At 42.8% G+C, this 19,296-nt stretch overlaps 1 protein-coding gene across 1 annotated transcript in view; it reads left to right on the top strand.

The window, feature by feature from the left end:
* ofcc1 (orofacial cleft 1 candidate 1) overlaps positions 1–18,754 on the top strand; it is a 101,813-nt gene extending 83,059 nt beyond the window's left edge. The window contains exons 12-15 of the mRNA XM_045710803.2: positions 998–1,195; positions 5,911–6,055; positions 6,173–6,284; positions 18,567–18,754. Coding sequence (XP_045566759.2) covers positions 998–1,195; positions 5,911–6,055; positions 6,173–6,237 — 408 coding nt within the window. The 3' untranslated portion in view covers positions 6,238–6,284; positions 18,567–18,754. The remainder of the gene's footprint in view (positions 1–997; positions 1,196–5,910; positions 6,056–6,172; positions 6,285–18,566) is intronic.
* The last annotated feature ends 542 nt before the right edge of the window (positions 18,755–19,296 follow it).

Raw genomic sequence — 19,296 nt, 5'->3', positions numbered from 1 at the left:
CGCGGCGGGCAAACTAACACACAGGCCTCTAAAAACAGGCGTTATCAGCCAGAGAGGCACCATGATCTTCACACATGGATGCCGTCGAGTTACATGACCTATATAACATGTTACACGCTCTGCTTGCTCCGTGTTGCCCTAATAGAGGAGGGCAGTGCATTACAGGTGCAGCGGCAGAACCGGCAGAAGCGGCACGCACAAACAGCACCGCCACCATGGTTGTGTGTATGCACTCGCCCTGGTACAACCTGATCCCTTCTCCCTTACCTGCTGCACGATCACTTCACAGGACTAGTGAAAGCGTTGTAGCATTTCCAATTGGCTTATAGCAGCTTAGCATGCCTAGCATACACATTCTCTCTCTTTTCCTGTGTCCGTATTTCTTGACAAGAAAAAAGAAGAGTGCAGCCACATGTTATAAGTCAATGCCTCGATTGATAATGTGAATTGTGTTTGTGTTTGGCAACTTGATCCTCAGCATTCTTACCTTCTTGTCCTTTTCGGACGGTGCTCATCTTTGGATGTGAGGCTCAGCAAATTACAGAGGATTACTGTCAACTGTTTGGGTTTTAATTCTTTAAGAGCGCTGAGCTGTGGTCACAAGCAGGGCAAGGTATAATTATGTTGAAGTGAGCATTTGTGCAGGTATGCGTCACTAAACCCTGTGTACTCTGTTGTACTCTCCCTCCCTCCCTCTTTCTTTCTTTCTTTCTTTCTTTTTCTCTCCCCCTCGCTCTTACTATTTTACACGCACACATCCTGTCTCTCTATTTCCCTCATCCCCATTCCCTCCCCCCTTCTCTCTCTCTCTCATTCTCTCTGTTGGTGTAGAGAGGGAATGAACCCTGACTGCTTTGACAAGCTCCTGACAGTGTCTAGTTAGTGTGTTCATGTGTGTCTGTGTGTGTGCATGCCTGCATTCATCTGTGTGTTTGTGCGTGAGTGTATTGGGGGGTCTGTAATGAGGCTGACGGGGCCCCTGTGTGTGTCTCACTAGGTGTCAGTGTATGACCACATCTGGACAGAGGAGGGCCCCTTGGCGGGCTGTGCCCCCCCCAGGGGTGACCCTCGTGGAGCCGTGCCCGCTGCAGGGGGCGAGAGCAGTACCCACGTGTCTGTCTACACCCTCTACCTGAGCGGGCAGCGCCACCGTTACAGGCACTTCCTACGCCAGCCGGACGGTGCCATCCTAGAGGTAGGTTAACCCTGACTGTGCTTTCTCTCTCCCTTTCTCTCTCTCTCTCTCTCTCTTTCTCTCTCTCTCTCCCTCTCCCTTGTAGTCAGCTGGCTCTCTCTGTCTTTCATTCTTCCTTTCTCGCACATTCTCTCTTTCTCTCCCTCTTATAACCTCTCTCTCTTCCTCTCTCTTATAACCAGAGATAAAGACAGAACGATGGAGAGGGATGGAGAGAGGAAGAGTGAAACTGCACTGCATCCTCTCCTCAGTGTGTGACCTAGCAGAAGCACACACACACCATGCATTCACACACACACACACACACACACACACACACACACACACACACACACACACACACATACACACACACACACACACCATGCATTCACACACACACACACACACACACACACCATGCATTCACACACGCAGGGGAGAGCGACATTGAGGGAAGGGAAAAAAAGAGAGAAGAGGTTAGCATGCCACTCCTCTCCTTTGTGACTCAGAGTGAGAGGAAAGGGACCGTACATGTCTCACTACACCTCCCTAGCAATGCTACACACACAGACAACAAGATGGTGCTATGGCCATAGGAAGGATTCTCCATTCTCCTTTCAAAGTAGCACCAAATTAGCACTGGCATGACTGTTATGATTCTCCCAGCTAGCACCAATGCTAACTCCCCACTTGTATTTTTCACCAAATGAGCATCCGCCACAACTGCTATTCCCTTATTTTGCACCCATGCTAACGCCCGTCTTAATTTGGTTTCTAGAATACTGGGTGCTGCACGCATTCTCCCACCTCCTGCTTTCCCCTGCCATCGGCCACGCACACTCCTACCCTGAGTCAGTCAGGACGGAGCAGACTGCCGCACAGATTGGCTCTCTAATTAAATGTACCACTGATTCGGCTTTGTAACAACTGCAAGCACATGAATGAACTCCCCCGATCCCCCCGAGAGCAACCTGGATCATCACCATCCCGAAAAAAAGTCAAAAGAGAGGAAAAAAGAGATGAATGCCGGAGCTGCATCAACAGTTAGCTCTCGGGCAGTGTGGCGTCGGCCTAATGGTTCCCGTCATATTTTGACTGATGAGAATGTGTGTAAACACACAACGTGGCATATCTATTCGTTTTTGGTGTGTGCGTGCGCGTGTGCACGTGTATGAGTTTGTGTGCGTGGTAATGTGTGTCCCTGTGTGTCCTCCAAACTTGTGTGTCACAAATGAGACATCTGGGTAAAGTTGTTTACTGAGGGATTTACAAAATCACAGCAGAAATATTCATTTTTACCATCTCTCAGACAGAAATACAGTCACTGTAATTCCTAAAAGAAAGAATACAATTCACTCTTGGCATTTCTGCTGGAGAAAATCATTTGGCCCCGGACCCACCTTTTAATGGTAAGGGTTGAGGAACCAGTGGCCCTATTCCAATTGTTTACCTCAGAGGGAGAGAGCGTTGTTCCTGCCCGGAAAAACAGAGGAGAATGTCCTGTGGTATCACCATCCACCCCATAGTGGCATGACGGCCACGCCTCTACGTCGGGTGGAACATGAGAGAGACGCCGGTGGCAGCCGTGTTCCCCTCACCCCCGGCTGTGGTGTGTGTACGATGGAGAGGGATAATGCCAGCTCTCCAGCCCTGCCGAGCTTTCTGCTTTCCACCCTCATTTCCCCTCTCCCTACAGCACGGGCCCTCTTTACATATTCAAACTAATCCTCCCTTGAATATATAGACTAGTTTTATGTATAGAGTGACATCCAGGAATCACCAAAGGGCATCCCCAGCCCTCGGAAGAACACTTGAGCTGATTTTATTAGTGCTTTATGTAATTCTGCCAGCAATATAGTCAGTGTATGCGACGGGGGGCTGTGTATGCGACGGGGGGCTGTGTACAAACTGGCCTGCAGATTTAAGGTGACAGCTCCTTGGAGAGAAATAACATTCAGGCAGTCCTGCCTGAGCAAAAATAAAATATTTCAGACTGCACAATTCAAGGGGATAGAGTAGAATACCTTGTGCATATGGTTCCTTTCTCCACGAATATAGTATTCTAAAGCCCCCTGTGTAAGTTCATCATATTTATGTGTTAATTTTTACAGGAAACAAATCAATATTTTGAAGTGAGGCTTGTTCCCATATCACAACATATAACATTTGACCATTCAATGATATTGCTTTATCATCTTCAAATGTGATATGTTATTTTGATATGGGAACAAGTTCCTGTCTCCTGTAGATGATTGCCCATTAACCCTTAGGAATGATTACTTGCTGTGACCTACAGTGTCATCATTATTCAGTCCTGATGCTTGGAGAATGAGACAACTTACAATAGCAGTATTTATTTGACTTCTTTGAACTGTGAAAAACAGTCAGTCTCCCCTCTGTCTCCGTCGGTTAAAGGATTCGTCCGACTATGGCCTTCCTTTGTTTACTGAAGCAATATTGACAGATGCTTCATTTCCACATAAGAGGTCTGTTTTTCTCTGGTAATGTCCTGGACAGCCAAGCCCCCGAGGACCAGGGAAAGCCTTAGACTAACATGACCACTGCTCCAGGGTTCTTATTTTTGCATATTAACCACAATTTACACTCAGAATTAATATAAACGAACACCTAAGAAAAGCAAGCCCTCCGAGAGGTGCCCTGAGCTATAGACACTTCCAGTGTAATACAGCAGTTTGGTGTGTATATTTGTATTGTTATTGGGGGGTAGCGGTCCATGACTAAGCAAAAAAAAAATAGCATGCACATATTGAATATTAATTTGGCTAAACCATGTGATTCCTGCACCTGTATCCGTCTGGTTTTTAGTATTAAAGGTCATGTACAGACACAGAAAAAAGGGTCCCAAAGGGTTCTTCGGCTGTCCCCATAGGAGAACGCTTTTTGGTTCCATGTAGAACCCTCTGTGGAAAGGGTTTTACATAGAACCCAAAAGGGTTCTACCTGGAATCAAAAGGTTCTACCTGGAACCAAAAAGGGGAAAAGCCTTTTAGGTTCTAGATAGCACCTTTTTTCTAAGAGTTTGTGGTCAGGGCCCATCATGCATTGCATTTAAATTAAGGAAATTGGTTGAACCATGTTTACCTGTAATATTAACCTGGAAGGCATCTACTATTTTACCTTTAATATTAACCACGGCATGCTGGGAAATGGTAACAAATGTAGTGCAGCAAGAATAGTAAAAGCAACAGTCCCATTGGCATACTTTGCCAAAAGGATTTTAAAGGTGGTGGAGTGTTTTTTTAAATTGAATTTACTTCTCAAACAATCATGAATAAACAGATGTTTGCCAGCTGCAAACTCACAATGCATCACTCTCAACAACCGTTGAGATTCCAGTAGGGCCCTCATAACAAAACAACTTCTGAGATGGGCCCATAACAGCTCCATCTGAGGGAAACAATATGGCTGACGAAATGAATGTGGGCAAAGTCATTATGTTCCCTACTAAAACCACAGTAGGTTTATGTTTCCCTGTCTTTTTCCTCCCAGGCTAGCATTTAAGTGTCTACGGCCTGCCAAAAAAGAACAATTTGAGTAACCAACTGTGCTGTTGTACCATCTCCTTCTTCCATATGTGAGTCCTGGATCAGCTTCTGTGAAAGTCCCATTAAAGATGCACAACTAAAGCTCCAACAGCTTGAATATTACTTCTCCGCAGATTATTTATGGCTTGGAAAAACGCTGATAAGCATCTAAACTACGTTGTAAATAAAAACACCGTTCCGTGCAATTTCATCATTGTGTTTCTTTTGCTTTTGAAGTCTTTTTCCACGTGTGCCCTTTAACCATTGTTGACGTTAGTCTTCCTCACTCACGATCACCTTATTTCAATACTACATACTTAATTAACTTAACGTAGCTAGGTATGACTGTACTGTTCTTGAGTTATAACTAGGAGGGGTGATTCCCATTTAATTACAATCCGCCGCAAGCCCATGTGATGAACAGAGACAGAAAGCGGGAGAGAGATGCCATTTCAATATTGGGCCTCCTCATTGGTGTAATATGCCATCAGACCCCCATTACCCAGAACCCTTTGTCTTCACTTTCCATGACTCAGCACTCCTTGTCCACAAATGACTCCGCGCTCGCCAATATTGACCTAATTCCACATTCAGAATATGAAGAAGTTAACCTTTAAAAAACACCTCGCAGCAACATTAATTGACAAACTGCATCAATTCTCCCTCCTGCACCCCCTCTTCCCCCCGGCCACATGTTTGATTGCCGCTTCGGAGCCTCGGAGCACGCTTCATTGGCTATGAGGTCATCCTGAGCCTTCAGAAATATGAACATGATTTATACAGGAAGTGAGTTCTGCTATCTGCCGTTCGGTGCCGGGGAAGGATACGTCCTTGGTCTTTGTATGTTGCATGAAGAGATTAATGCTTTCCCTGCCAGCCATATCGGCTTTGCGAGAAGACCTTTTCCAAAAGTGTATCGCGTCTAATTATCCAAACGCGTTTACACTAGTTTGGGGAGATTTGTGGGATATTTTTTTAAGTTTACTTGAAAAACGTGGAACTGTGTTAATTCTTTCTGCACAATCTTTTTTGCAATTCCCAGGCTTAAATATTTTGTAATTGCAAATTACTGCATAAACATTAAAACAATGGTAGTGAACTTGCGTATAGAAACATTTAACTGTTGAAATATCTTCAGCACTTGAATGTGTCTGACAGTTTGTTTTTGTCTATGGTGTGTCCTTGAAGGTGATTGGTGACATGGACGGGGCAGAGCCTCCTCTGAGCACTATGCCCCGCCCAGGTCAGAGGACACCAGAGGTGAACCAGGAAGACGAAGGCCCAAGCTCCACCCTCCAACTCAGGGAGAGGAAAAGGACGAAGCCTGTTTGGCGTGAGTCCAACACTCCTGTGCACTGTTTAATGGCTGTTTGTGTAGTGTGGCGTTTTAATGGTTGTTTGTGTTATGTTGTGTGTTTAAACAGTGTTTTTGCCTAATCCGTGCCCTCAGGTACTCATCGCGTCGCGCCAGTAGGAGACAGTGGGCATGGCTCGAGCTGCACTGCAAGGCCTTAGCCACTAATGTCACTGTGAAGTGAAACAAAGCAGGAGAGGACACCCAGGTACTGTCAACTGGCACCTCCACCGACCGCATCAACTGAAGGGACAGGGACTATAGACATACCCCCTGGCAATAGACAACTAGCACCTAAGGCTTAACCGACCACACCAATTGACAGGACAGGGATTATACACATACCACTATATAGACAATAGACAACTATCACCTCAACCGACCACACCATATGAATGGACAGGGACTATAGACATACTGTACCTCAGTGATGGACAGTGACTGATAGAGCAATTCAGAATGTGTTTATGAGCACTCTCAAGCATACTCACAGAACAGTTGAAATTGTTCCTGATGATACACATAGAGATGGTTCCGGTAGAATCAGGCTTCTACAATAGCTTTTTCCACTGGTGGCACTGGTGCTAACAACTTTTTCACTTGGGGCACCAGCACATGATTTGGTCGTACTAATACAAATAAAAAGATCATTGCTAATGACCTGGCCTGTATCCCAAAATGTACTTGCATTCCTTATAGAACCAGGCTAATCATGACTAGCCATCTTTTAAATTAGCATGCCCTTGTGTTCAAAGAAAAGAGACTTAAAATAATGTGCAGATTTCAAAGTGCCATGTGTTCTTTTCTGCGAAATCCTCTAGACGGCAGAATTTGAAAAAATTATACTAGATACCAAAACGATACCACCAACAACAACAAAAAAAAAATGGGGAGGACTGTTTTTCAGGTTTTAGCTCTTAAAATCACAAAATGGGATGTTCTAAGTCCACAACAATGCTTAAACCACATCAGGGACCATTTTTGAGGTCTGGGAAAAATATTTTTCTGTAGTTTCCCTTTAATTCAGGTGTGCACCAGCCAGACCGGTGTGTTTGTTTCTGTCGTGCACTTGTGATGGAGTTTTCAAAACAAATAGCCACTGGATTGATTCTGCCAGGTAGTCATAGGCTACTTTGTAGTTACCTTTTAATTGCCTTTACATCTACCTGAAAACGGGAGGCTGTTGATAACATCACTAACAGCTACACAGTGTTAGACATATAGGCCCTATGCGCACCGCGCACATCAGGGCTTGTCATTCAGGTAAATTTGCCAGTGGCACACCAGGCCAGTGCCACCTGAAAAATACTGGCCCGAATGGGAAAAAAAATACTGGCCTGGGTCAAGATCTGACAGAAAAGGGAATGATGCATACATCATTTCAATAGAAGGTGAGCAAGTAGCATATACAGGGTTCGTACAGACATTGGCAATTCAAATTCAAGGACTTTTCAAGCACTTAATTGTAATTTTCAGGGACCTAAATTTTACATTTAATTGTTGGGGAAAAAACTCCCCCAAAAATGTATGCCAAAATAAAGTATGCATTACCACTTTAAGAATAATGCATTTTTAAAAAATATAGGCCTACCTAATGGCATTATGCATTGACATTCACATTATTTTTACATTTTAAAATGTCAGAATAATGTGGACACAAACACACAAATGGATTCTGTCCATGTGGTAGCTAGTCTGTCTGACACAAACACACTAATGGAGTCTGTCCATGTGGTAGCTAGTCTGTCTGACACAAACACACTAAAGGAGTCTGTCCATGTGGTAGCTAGTCTGTCTGACACAAACACACTAATGGAGTCTGTCCATGTGGTAGCTAGTCAGTCTGACACAAACACACTAATGGAGTCTGTCCATGTGGTAGCAAGTCTGGCTGACACAAACACACTAATGGAGTCTGTCAATGTGGTAGCTAGTCAGTCTGACACAAACACACTAATGGGGTCTGTCCATGTGGTAGCTAGTCTGTCTGACACAAACACACTAATGGAGTCTGTCCATGTGGTAGCTAGTCAGTCTGACACAAACACACTAATGGAGTCTGTCAATGTGGTAGCTAATCTGTCTGACACAAACACACTAATGGAGTCTGTCCATGTGGTAGCTAGTCTGTCTGACACAAACACACTAATGGAGTCTGTCAATGTGTTAGCTAGTCAGTCTCGCCATTTGAGATGTTGAAGTATGATTGAGGTGTTATTGTACCATGTTTTAAAACTTCTCTTTGTAATGGAATGCATTGTATGGAAAACCAATTTGAAGCCAACATTCGATGTTGTCTTGCTCAAAATAGGTCCTGTGTAGCTTGAGTTGTCGATTTCCACGGTGGAGCAGTACGAAAAAATTTGGAAAATATATGCACTCACTCACTCTGGATAAGAGCGTCTGCTAAATGACTCAAATGTAATAACTGCACATTGTTTTACCGCAACAGAGTAGCTCAAATCCCTTCAATTGAAACATTGGGGAACAAAGGAAAGCAGCTACATCTCTCATAGAAACTGATCAGAAATGAAATCGCAGAATAATTAAATTTGAGCAGTAGACCTTCTAAATTGGCAACCATAACTTCAATGACTTTCCAAGGACCAAATAGCCTTAAGGAAATGTCTGATTTTCAAGGTAGCCTATTCCATGATTACTGAATTGCGCATCACAAATATTCAACCGAGACTTTGAACTTTTTAAAGACCTGGTTTGCATACCCATTCTTGCCTTAGCATTTACTCTCATAAATTGGAACATCTTTCCTACCGCTGTTGGTCTTCTGTGAATTGCTCCAAGCAACAACCAGCTGTTGATGAGCTGCTTGCTCTCTCTGCCTGACAGATCATCAATAGGCTATAAAGTACAAGTCAAAAGTTTGGACACACCTACTCATTCAAGGGTTTTTCTTTATTTTAACTATTTTCTACATTGTAGAATAATAGTGAAGACATCAAAACGATGAAATAACACATATGGAATCATATAGTAACCAAAAAAGTGTTCAACAAATCAAAATATATTTTTGATTTTAGATTCTGCAAAGTAGCCACCCTTTGCCTTGATGACAGCTTTGCAGACTCTTGGCATTCTTTCAACCAGCTTCACGAGGAATGCTTTTCCAACAGTCTTGAAGGAGTTCTCACATATGCTGAGCATTGTTGGCTGCTTTTCCTTCACTTTGCGGTCCAACTCATCCCAAACCATCTCAATTGGGTTGATGTCAGGTGATTGTGGAGGCCATGTGTAACGTGTACACTGGGAGTCGGGAAGCAAGTACAGGTGCAAATGTAATAATAAATAGAACAGAGCACAAAACACGAAAAGCGTACATTCATGAAAGAGAAACAGAGTCAATAACGCCTCAGGAAAGAACCAAGGGAAGTGACAGATATAGGGGAGGTAATCAGGAAGGTGATAGAGCCCAGGTGAGTGTCATGAGGCGCAGGTGCGCGTAACGATGGTGGCAGGTGTGCGTAATGATGAGACAACTGGCGACGTCAAGCGCCAGAGAGGGAGCGGGAATAAACGTGACACCAGGTCTTCTGATGCAGAACTCCATCACTCTCCTTGGTCAAATAGCCCTTACACAGCCTGGAGGTGTGTTTTGGGTGATTGTCCTGTTGAAAAAACAAATGATAGTCCCACTAAGTGCAAACCAGATGGGATGACATATTGCTTCAGAATGCTGTGGTAGCCATGCTGATTAAGTGTGCCTTGAATTCTAAATAAATCAGTGACAGTGTCACCAGCAAAGCACCCCGAAACAATCACACCTCCTCCTCCATGCTTCACGGTGGTCATCCGTTCACCTACTCTGCGTCTCACAAAGACACGGTGGTTGGAACCAAAAATCTCAAATTTGGACTCATCAGGCCAAAGGACAGATTTCCACTGGTCTAATGTCCATTGTGCATGTTTCTTGGCCCAAGCAAGTCTCTTCTTATTGGTGTCCTGAACAGTTGATGTTGAGATGTGTCTGTTACTTGAACTCTGTGAAGCATTTATTTGGGCTGCAATCTGAGGTGCAATTAACTCTAATGAACTTATCCTCTGCAGCAGAGATAACTATGGGTCTTCCTTTCCTGTGGCAGTCCTCATGAGAGCCAGTTTCATCATAGCGCTTGATGGTTTTTGCGACTGCACTTGAAGAAAGTTCTTGAAATGTTCCGTATTGACTGACCTTCATGTCTTAAAGTAATGATGGACTGTCATTTCTCTTTGCTTATTTGAACTGTTCTTGCCATAATATGGACTTGGTCTTTTACCAAATAGGGTATCTTCTGTATACCACCCCTACCTTGTCACAACACAACTGATTGGCTCAAACGCATTAAGAAGGAAAGAAATTCCACAAATTAACTTTTAACAAGGCACACCTTTTAATTGAAATGCATTCAGTTGTGTTCAATTGAAACCACCTCAAGAAGCTGGTTGAAAGAATGTCAAGAGTGTGCAAAGCTGTCATCAAGGCAAATGGTGTCTACTTTGAAGAATCTCAAATATAAAATATATTTTGATTTGTTGAACACTTTTTTGGTTACTACATGATTCCATATATGTTATTTCATATTTTTGATGTCTTCACTATTATTCTAACATGTAAAAAATAAATAAAAACCCTGGAAAACTTTTGACTGGTACTGTACGTGTGCAGCGTGCGCGTGATAAAGAATCGGCATAACGAATTAATAGCTTTGCGTATCCATCTGTTATTTTTTTATTTATTGTATTGCCTAGATTGAAAATGTCATTATTACAATATTTGTTTCACTGACCCAAGCGGGCCACTGACGGGGATGATCAACTGGCCCGGAGGATTTCCAAAACCTCCTCTGTGTGTTAAGCCCTGACACACACAAACAGGGGCATTTCTGTGCATTTGCTGCCTCTTCAGAAAGTAGGTCTATTTTTTGTCAATTGCACATTACTGTTTGAGGTAGAAGATTTTCACTGGCACACTTGCGATCAATTAAAAAAGTGTGTCACACTGCCAAGTCAAACGGTCGCAGTATGTTTTGGTCGCAGTATCGAACCCTGAGGATGCTCGTCCCTTTTGTGATGTATAGCTTTGTGACATAGTTCACGTCATAGTAACACAGTTCCATTGGGCAGTGTGATTCACATCATCACACATACAGTACAGTCACAATCAGGAGGCATAAATTGGCTGCCTATGCAGATAGGGCTATTCATTATCCGATAAACAATGTGAAGTGGAGTAATGATTCCGTGTGCCAAATGAATGAGGGTCATTAGGTCTTCATTACTGCCCCAACACAATGAAAAATGACAATTCTAAAAGTCACCAATCAGGGCCCAAGTGATAAAATATCAATATTGGGCCCACATTAAGCTGGATGATATTCAGGCCCGGGTTGATTTGTATTGAATATGTGTCTGGTGGCCGGTGCTTGACGTAACAAAGTGGGCCACAAATCAGCCAGTAATGGCCGTCTACTTATACATATTGCTTAATTAAAGGTTGTGAGCTTATTAACATGTGTCGGTGGCACTGGGCGCTCGAGATGGAGTCTGTTGGCGTGGGCCGGGCTCTAGAGGTTTTATAGATAACCTATCATACTAAACCATATAGGCCCTAATATCAGATCTTAATAACCTGTCATTTTCATTGATAATGATTCCTCTTTATGGTCGGCCGTTATCGCACCCCCAACTTGTCGAAGAGCCGGCCGCGTCCTTTTGGGACTGTGAACCGGCCTGGGTGCTCATTATACCTTACTTTTGGCCTTGAAGTTGCTCCACACCTCTATGTATAAACCATCATAGCCATGACTTGGGGCCGCTGCAATACACACGGTGCAGCAGACAGACAGACACAAGCAGCAGGCTAGCGTTCTCTCTCTTCTCTGATACACCCCAGAAGCTGTTGGACCACTGCCTTATCAAACCTCTTTTCCCGAGAAAGAAAAGGCCAGGTTTACTGTACAGAGATCATTATTTGTAGTGTTCTGTTAAAACAGTGTCTTACACAAGCTAAAGGTCTGTATGGATGAAGGAATGGTGTTGGGAGTGCACCGCTCCAAACTGTAGTGTTGAAAGAAAGATGGCTACCCCCACACTGTTTTCTTATACAACGTTTTGACCCTAAGGCCTTCATCAGTCTTTGCTGTATAGTGTTCTAGTCTACAGTACAGGCGGCTGCAGAAGAGGCTAGAGTTGCGATGATGTACAGTCTAGCGCCTTTGTGTGATCCATACACTGTCCTCTTACAGCCTCTCTGCTTTCTGGTTTCCTGCCCCTGACATTACCCAGAAGCCTGTGAAGCTAATCTGCTCCAATTAGAGATCACTCCATTAAGAGTGACAGCGCCACACCCCCCAATTCAATCAGCTCCTCTAATGAACGCTGAGCAGAGCACCCTGTCACTGTCTGTCAATCAGGAAACAGGAAGACCCATTCACACACACGCACATGCACACAGGCACACACACATGCGCACGCACTGAGGCACATGTGAACGCACACAAGCTTTTACGTACACAAGCGTATGCACACACACAGGAGCGCGCACACACAATCACACACACACACTCCTTTTTCTCTGTCTGGACTATCTTCGGTTCAGTTTATCCACCATCAGGGTCTGGTCTGGCTTAGTCCCTATCTGCTCTATAGATCCACCGACAGTTGTTTTGGGTCTCAAATATACAGAAGTTGTAGTGGTGTATACAGTGACTGTTATTTACTGTTATAATGATGATAATGATGATTTAAACAAAGTAAATTCAGATGAAATTAGATTTTTTTTATCTGATCAGTATCTGAAGATGTGTTTGTGGTGTCATGTCTATATTGTGTTGTTCTGTATTAGTGGACAATACTTAGTTAATACAGTACATACTGTATGATTGGTTTTCATATGATGTATTGCAATTGTACTGCTCATGGACTTTAAACCGTGCACATCCATACATCAAATAATCATATTGTATTTGTCTAGCTGTATGTTTTAGTTCATACATATTCATTTCTTATAAACGCGATGACAAATCTTTTACCCTACCAGGTCTGTTTTTCCTTTTTCATTCATTTGTTATGGCCGTTTGTTCTGCTTCAAAAGGGGATGCTGAGCAGTATCCACACCTATATATAATTCATCAACAAACTCATATGCCCTGTGCAATATTTCTCACCAGAGGACAAAAGGTATTCCAACGGTTCAAATATTTGATTGCTAATGACAAACACTATTTCACCACAATTTAAATTTCAAATCGATCCCTAGGAGCAATTATTTTTCAGGGGGAGAAAAGAGAAAAAGATGCCCTTAGGTCTGCGCTGCTTCACATTTGCTGATTTAAGTTAAAAGAAAGCCTTTTTGCAGAGCTATCATAAGGGAACTGCAACTTTTTGAAGTAGGCTTGTACATCTGCATAGTCCTCAAACCTGGGGATGTTGCTCGTGGGGGGGGGGGTGTAGAGAAAAAAAATAAAAATAAAAAATAACATTTTGTCTAATTCTATATTTATGTACCCCTCAGCTTGTGGTAGTCGCATTAAACAGTTTGTGTTCAGAAGTTCTGCTGTGATCGTTACTGTGCACGGCAGACACCGGGCAACTCTGCAGGCTGCTGCGTTGCTTGCCTGCCATTTGCTCGATTCATTTGAATTAAATAAAACTGATTTAAATATATACTTTACTGTCAATAGGTGTTTCTGATTATCTCTTTTGATAAAAAAAAACGTTGCATTTAATCGTGTATGACTATTCTAGTGTTTTGACAACTTCATCTGCGCCGTCGAGAGTTGTTTGATGTTAAATGTAATTGTAATGCAGTAAGTAGAATAACTTTTCTTTGTGGTGAGCCCTCTTAGATCAGAGAGAGAACCTGTGGCTTACAGCAGACATCTTTTGAAGGCATATTCAATTCATATAAATATTTACATGGATATTGTTTGTTAGACGATGTCTCAAACCACTGTGAAGATACTGTAAGAATCTTAAACATCATGTGAAAAAAAATGGACTCTGAACTTTAACAAGACTGTTTTTCCCCACATATACTGTGACATCGTAGCACCATGTTAACATGTCCACTGTAGATCCACAATAGTATCAATGCTCAACTAACTGAGGTCATTGGGGAAGTTTATTCATATAATAAACATAATAAAATGTTGAATAAATATACAGTTAGGCCGCTCTAAAATCCACTGTAACACAAAATAATTTTGCCTTTTGGCTCATACCGATATTTTCTAAAAACTAAAAAGGTTAGTTAACAATCTCACTGAACCATGGAAGATTTCTACTGTGGAAATGTGCAATTAGGCCACTCTAAAATCCACAGTAACAAAAAACACATAATAGACACCATTCTGGGGATTATGGTTCCTCACCATATGGCTACTGTTATGCAGACCATTTACATGTCTTGTGCCATTTGCCCACTTAGCTTAACTCAACTTGTTAAAAAAGAGACAGATCATATGGTAACCAGAAACACCCGTCTACTACCATTGAGATAAGTCTGTGTCATATGGTGTAACAACAGGATATAGAGCATAGAAATAGAGTTAGTAGAATGGGTATGTGCTCTAGACCCTTTGTAACCATGCATTCTACTCCACTGGCACTGACCCTTGAAACAACTCTCTGGTGCTTAAGCCATAACAAATACAAGGTGTATTTTTGAAGAGTTGCAAGCATCTGGATGGATCGTGTGGTTTTTGAAAATGTATTTATTTAATTCTTTATTTATTTCCAGAGTGGCGGAGGCAGATGTCCTGCTCACAGGGGGAAAAAAATAGCTAGGGAGGAAAGAAATATATGAATATGCAAATCGTGTCACAACGTGGAACCTTGTAATGACTAGGAAATGTTCTCACCATCTTTCATTATGCAGAGGTCATTGCTTAATGCAGGCAGCTGGGACCGACCGGCTCTCTCTCCTTTTCTCCCCCTGTCCCCCCCTGTCATCTCACAGCGACTTGAACAAAACTGCAGCCTGGCACGAAACACAGGGCCAGGCTCGCCACACATACACATTCGCATGCCACACACAAACACACACACAAACAAACAAACTCGCATGCCACACACACACACACATACAGACAGACACACACATGTGAAAGCTCGCATGCCACACACACACTTGCACGCCACACGTGAGAGGAGCTGGGGTCACATGACTCGACACACTTGACTGGGCAGAGATGCATGTATCCTGTCTTGCCTTTCTGTGAATCCTTGGATGTGGGCATGTAAACCACATGGCCATCCCCGTTTGTTTGTCTTCCTTTTGATCAACTCTCATCCGTCCCTACTCCTCTCTCTCATTCTGCTGAGGAAGCTGTTGAGATCTGTTTCTAGTGTACTAACATCTCTACTGAAGGCTAGCTGGCAGCTACCCTGCTTCACACAACTAGCGTTAATCATTAGGTATAACATCCTCTCCTCCTCAAATAATCCCAGCGTTTGAATGCTAAAAATGTAATGAACTTCACGGTTCATTGTATCTGACATTGCTTAATTAATGGGTGCATTTAAAGTACATAGGCCCCGGTAATTGATTTATATGCATGATTTGCACATACAGCTGTTAGTTCCTGTAGGAAAGTCATCACTCAAAATGGGCACGTTTCTACTGATACGGTGAGGTAATGATAGATTGTGTTCACCGCAGTAGCAGCCCGTGGTGAAGGAGAAAAGGCGCAGTTCAATTTAGTCTTATCTTTTCTTCTTGGGAATACTGTTAGATGACACCAGTAGCTTTGTTCTCATGTTTTTTCAAATGGACGGTAGAGTATTAATGAATCCACTGCATCCCCGCCACATTTTTTTGCATAAAGACATTTCTTTCGACTCCCTCCACATAATTATGTACAATGCCAGGCTTGTCAGGGAGGCCATATTTTCAGTAGACGGTGCAGTGGCATGTCGAAACCTGGACCGAATGCCCATAGTTGAGCAATTAAAAACACTCACGTTAGCTAATGCTGCCGCCGCGGCTTGGCTGTCGCCCCGTATTCATCAGCCCCGCTCTGCAACGACAGCTTGCATTTTTCCCCTGCCAGGCCTGAGTGAACGAGAGACAAACATCAACAAAGAAAGTGAAGGAGCCAGCATGGAAAAAGGAGACACACCACAGTTTTACTTGATGTACATTACAAGCCGTCATGATATCCCTCGCATACATTCTCCATAAGTGTTAGTCAATGTACACTGAGTTGACAAAACTCTTTCCAGGACACAGACTGACCAGGTGAATCCGGGTGAAACCTACGATCCCTTATTGATGTCACCGGTTAAATCCACTTCAATCCCTGTAGATGAAGGGGAGGAGACAGGTTAAAGAAGGATTTTTAAGCCTTGAGACAGTTGAGACATGGATCGTGCAATTCAGACGGTGAATGGGCAAGACAAAATATTTAAGTGCCTTTGAACGGGCTATGGTAGTAGGTGCCAGGCACACTGGTTTGTGTCAAAACTTCAAACTGTTGCATTTGGCGCATGTGACAAATACAATTTGATTTGATCCTAAAGACATCCAGCCAACTTGACACAACTGTGGGAAGCATTGGAGTCAACATGGGCCAGCATCCCTGTGAAATGTTTTCGACACCTTGTAGAGTCCATGCCCTAACGAATTGAGGCTGTTTTGAGGGGGGGGTAGGAAGGTGTTCTTAATGTTTTGTACACGCAATGTATGTAGCTATATAGTATTTTATGACTTAGATTTCATGTAACCCAGTACATGGTCTATTTACTGTAATGCTTGGTCCAGTGCTGTAAGGCCCAGGCTGGTCACAGGAAAGGTTAAGGCCATGATTATTGGTAGAATGGGGGGTGTTGTGGGGAGTTTTTGGGGTCGCTGGCCTCTAACCATTATTTGGAGTTTGGACAGAGAACCTCAGTGGAGCTCAGATCAATCTCTCACCTGGGGAATGACTCCAGCATATTTCTATCACCAACCTATTGATTTTTCCATGCACAAGCCCCTCATGTGTGAGGTGTTTTCATGTGCACGGCGCAGGGGGGGAATGCTGCCTGCAGCGCACACACACACGAACACACACAAACACACATATGTATCCACCTTGCTCATACACACACACATGATCCTGCACACACACACTCGTATTAATTTCTGTAGACACCCATAGGCATATACACACAAAATGTACACATCGGCATATTTAGTGCTTTAGATCTCTCCCATACATACACACCATCCCAACACCTCTCCTCTCAGTAGACCCTCCCCCCCAGCCCCTTGTTAAAGCAGTTGCCAAGTGAGCCATGTCCACAGTGGGGCCAACTGTCTCGCTCTCTTTATTACACACACTAATCAGTAGTGACTGAGGTGATCCGGGGCCCCTCCCCGGCCCCTGCACCACCATGCTTCATCACGGGGGCCACATTAAGATCAGTGGATATGATTGCTTTGGTCTGTGTCACTTTGATTCAGAACTGGGACTGTTTTATTGTCATCCATAACCAGCACAGACAGCAGAGGGTGATATGGTATTTTAATAATGTATTAGTTTTGCAGTGCTATGTCCACAATGCTTTGCAAAATATGAAATGTAATAACTTAGCGTTGCGCCTGTGTGTTCCTGTGAGATGCCTGTCTAAAATTGCATGTATTTGAATGCAAATCTCATTGTGTAACTTTTGATGTAGTCAGATGTTGAATGATTAGATTTAGATTTTATTTGGAAGGCATGCTACTGTTTATTGATAAGAACAGTGATAATATGGTGATATATGTGGCCCTTTGTGTGATCAAAACACTGGAAAACACATTCAAGTTCAGTTTGATTCAGCTGTGGCACTGGCGCAGGGAAACAAAGGAAAAAAGAAACGATTGCGCTGGAATTTGTCAAAAGCCAATAATCATCCTCGCTCGGAGAGGAGTAGTATGTCAGAGGGAACCAATCAATATCACATTACTTTGAGTAGAGAGTATATACAAGACTCATCAAATTGATTCTTACAATGGCAGTTTCATTTGGTCTCCCACAAAAACCTCGACCTGTGTGGCGCGAAGGGGGGAAAAAACACAACAAACAAGACAAATGGGTATTTATTTGACTAAAATAACGCCTTGGCTGTAAAGAGAAATGAGGAATGATGTGTCATATTTGTGCTCTGGTTAAAAGATGACTTGTTTCATTGGACATTGAAATTTCATGAATATATTTCCAAATGCCTGGAAAAAGAGAATTCATCATTAAGTTTGTGCGGACTATAATGTCACGTTAGGGATTATTCAATTTCCTAATGTATTGTGCATGTCACTATGGCTAGTGATGCATACCTTCCTGGGCCCCTTGAGAGGGAAGGTGTGGGGTGTACATTACTGGTTGGCAAAGATGGATGCCAGAGTTTTGGGCCTCATCATAAAACTACTTAAGACATAAAACTACTCCTAATCCTAACTATGTTGACTACAACATTTCTTCAACTTAGACTGTCCCTAAATATTACTGTTCTTAACCACAACTTTCCCAACTAGGACTTTTCCGTTTGCGAAGAACGGCCGCTGGATCCTAATGGCTGAAAGTCTTCAGCACAGAGTCATCTGGAGAGACAAGGCACAGCGGCTCCTTAGATGATTAAAAAGTCATTTTCTTAACTGTCCTCATAGGATTTGTAAAAAAATAAATGTTCAAAAATAACATTAAATTGCTCCAATCAAGCATACACGTCTCCTGCTCGTGGTGAAATTTGTACTGCTGTTCGCATGGTGTGTGGTTATTTGTCATCGTTTTCCTTTGGCGCTTTTCCAAAGGCGCTTTTGCCCTGATCAACAATTAATGGTTGCGACTGCTTCTCTGTTACTTATGGCGGATGAGACAGATGCAGGTTTGCAAAAACTGGAATAGTAATGAACAAGAAGAAATGTGGGACAGTGAAGGTCAAAACGTTGGATATTCTGTAGGTGCTGTATGTGACACAAAGAATATAACACTTCTCTATTGGCTTATCTGAGTGTGTTTACTTCTGTTTTTCTAATCATTCCCGAATGAACATTGAAAAAGTACTACTAATAGTAGCAAAATCATGTTTGTAAATAGAGGAGAAGAATGGAGAAGCACAAATAAAGAAGTATCAAATATGGCATTAAGTCCATGGTCATTATAAAGGGTTAAGTCATGTTACTTTCATGTTTGCACCTTCCATAGAATACGTACAGTACTGCAGTGTATAGCCTATTTCTAACACACATTAACACAATAATCCCC

This window comes from Salmo salar, chromosome 29 (genome assembly GCF_965601325.2).
Source record: "Salmo salar chromosome 29, fSalSal1, whole genome shotgun sequence".
Lineage (NCBI taxonomy): Eukaryota > Metazoa > Chordata > Actinopteri > Salmoniformes > Salmonidae > Salmo > Salmo salar.
This window is presented reverse-complemented; position numbering and strand designations above follow the sequence as displayed.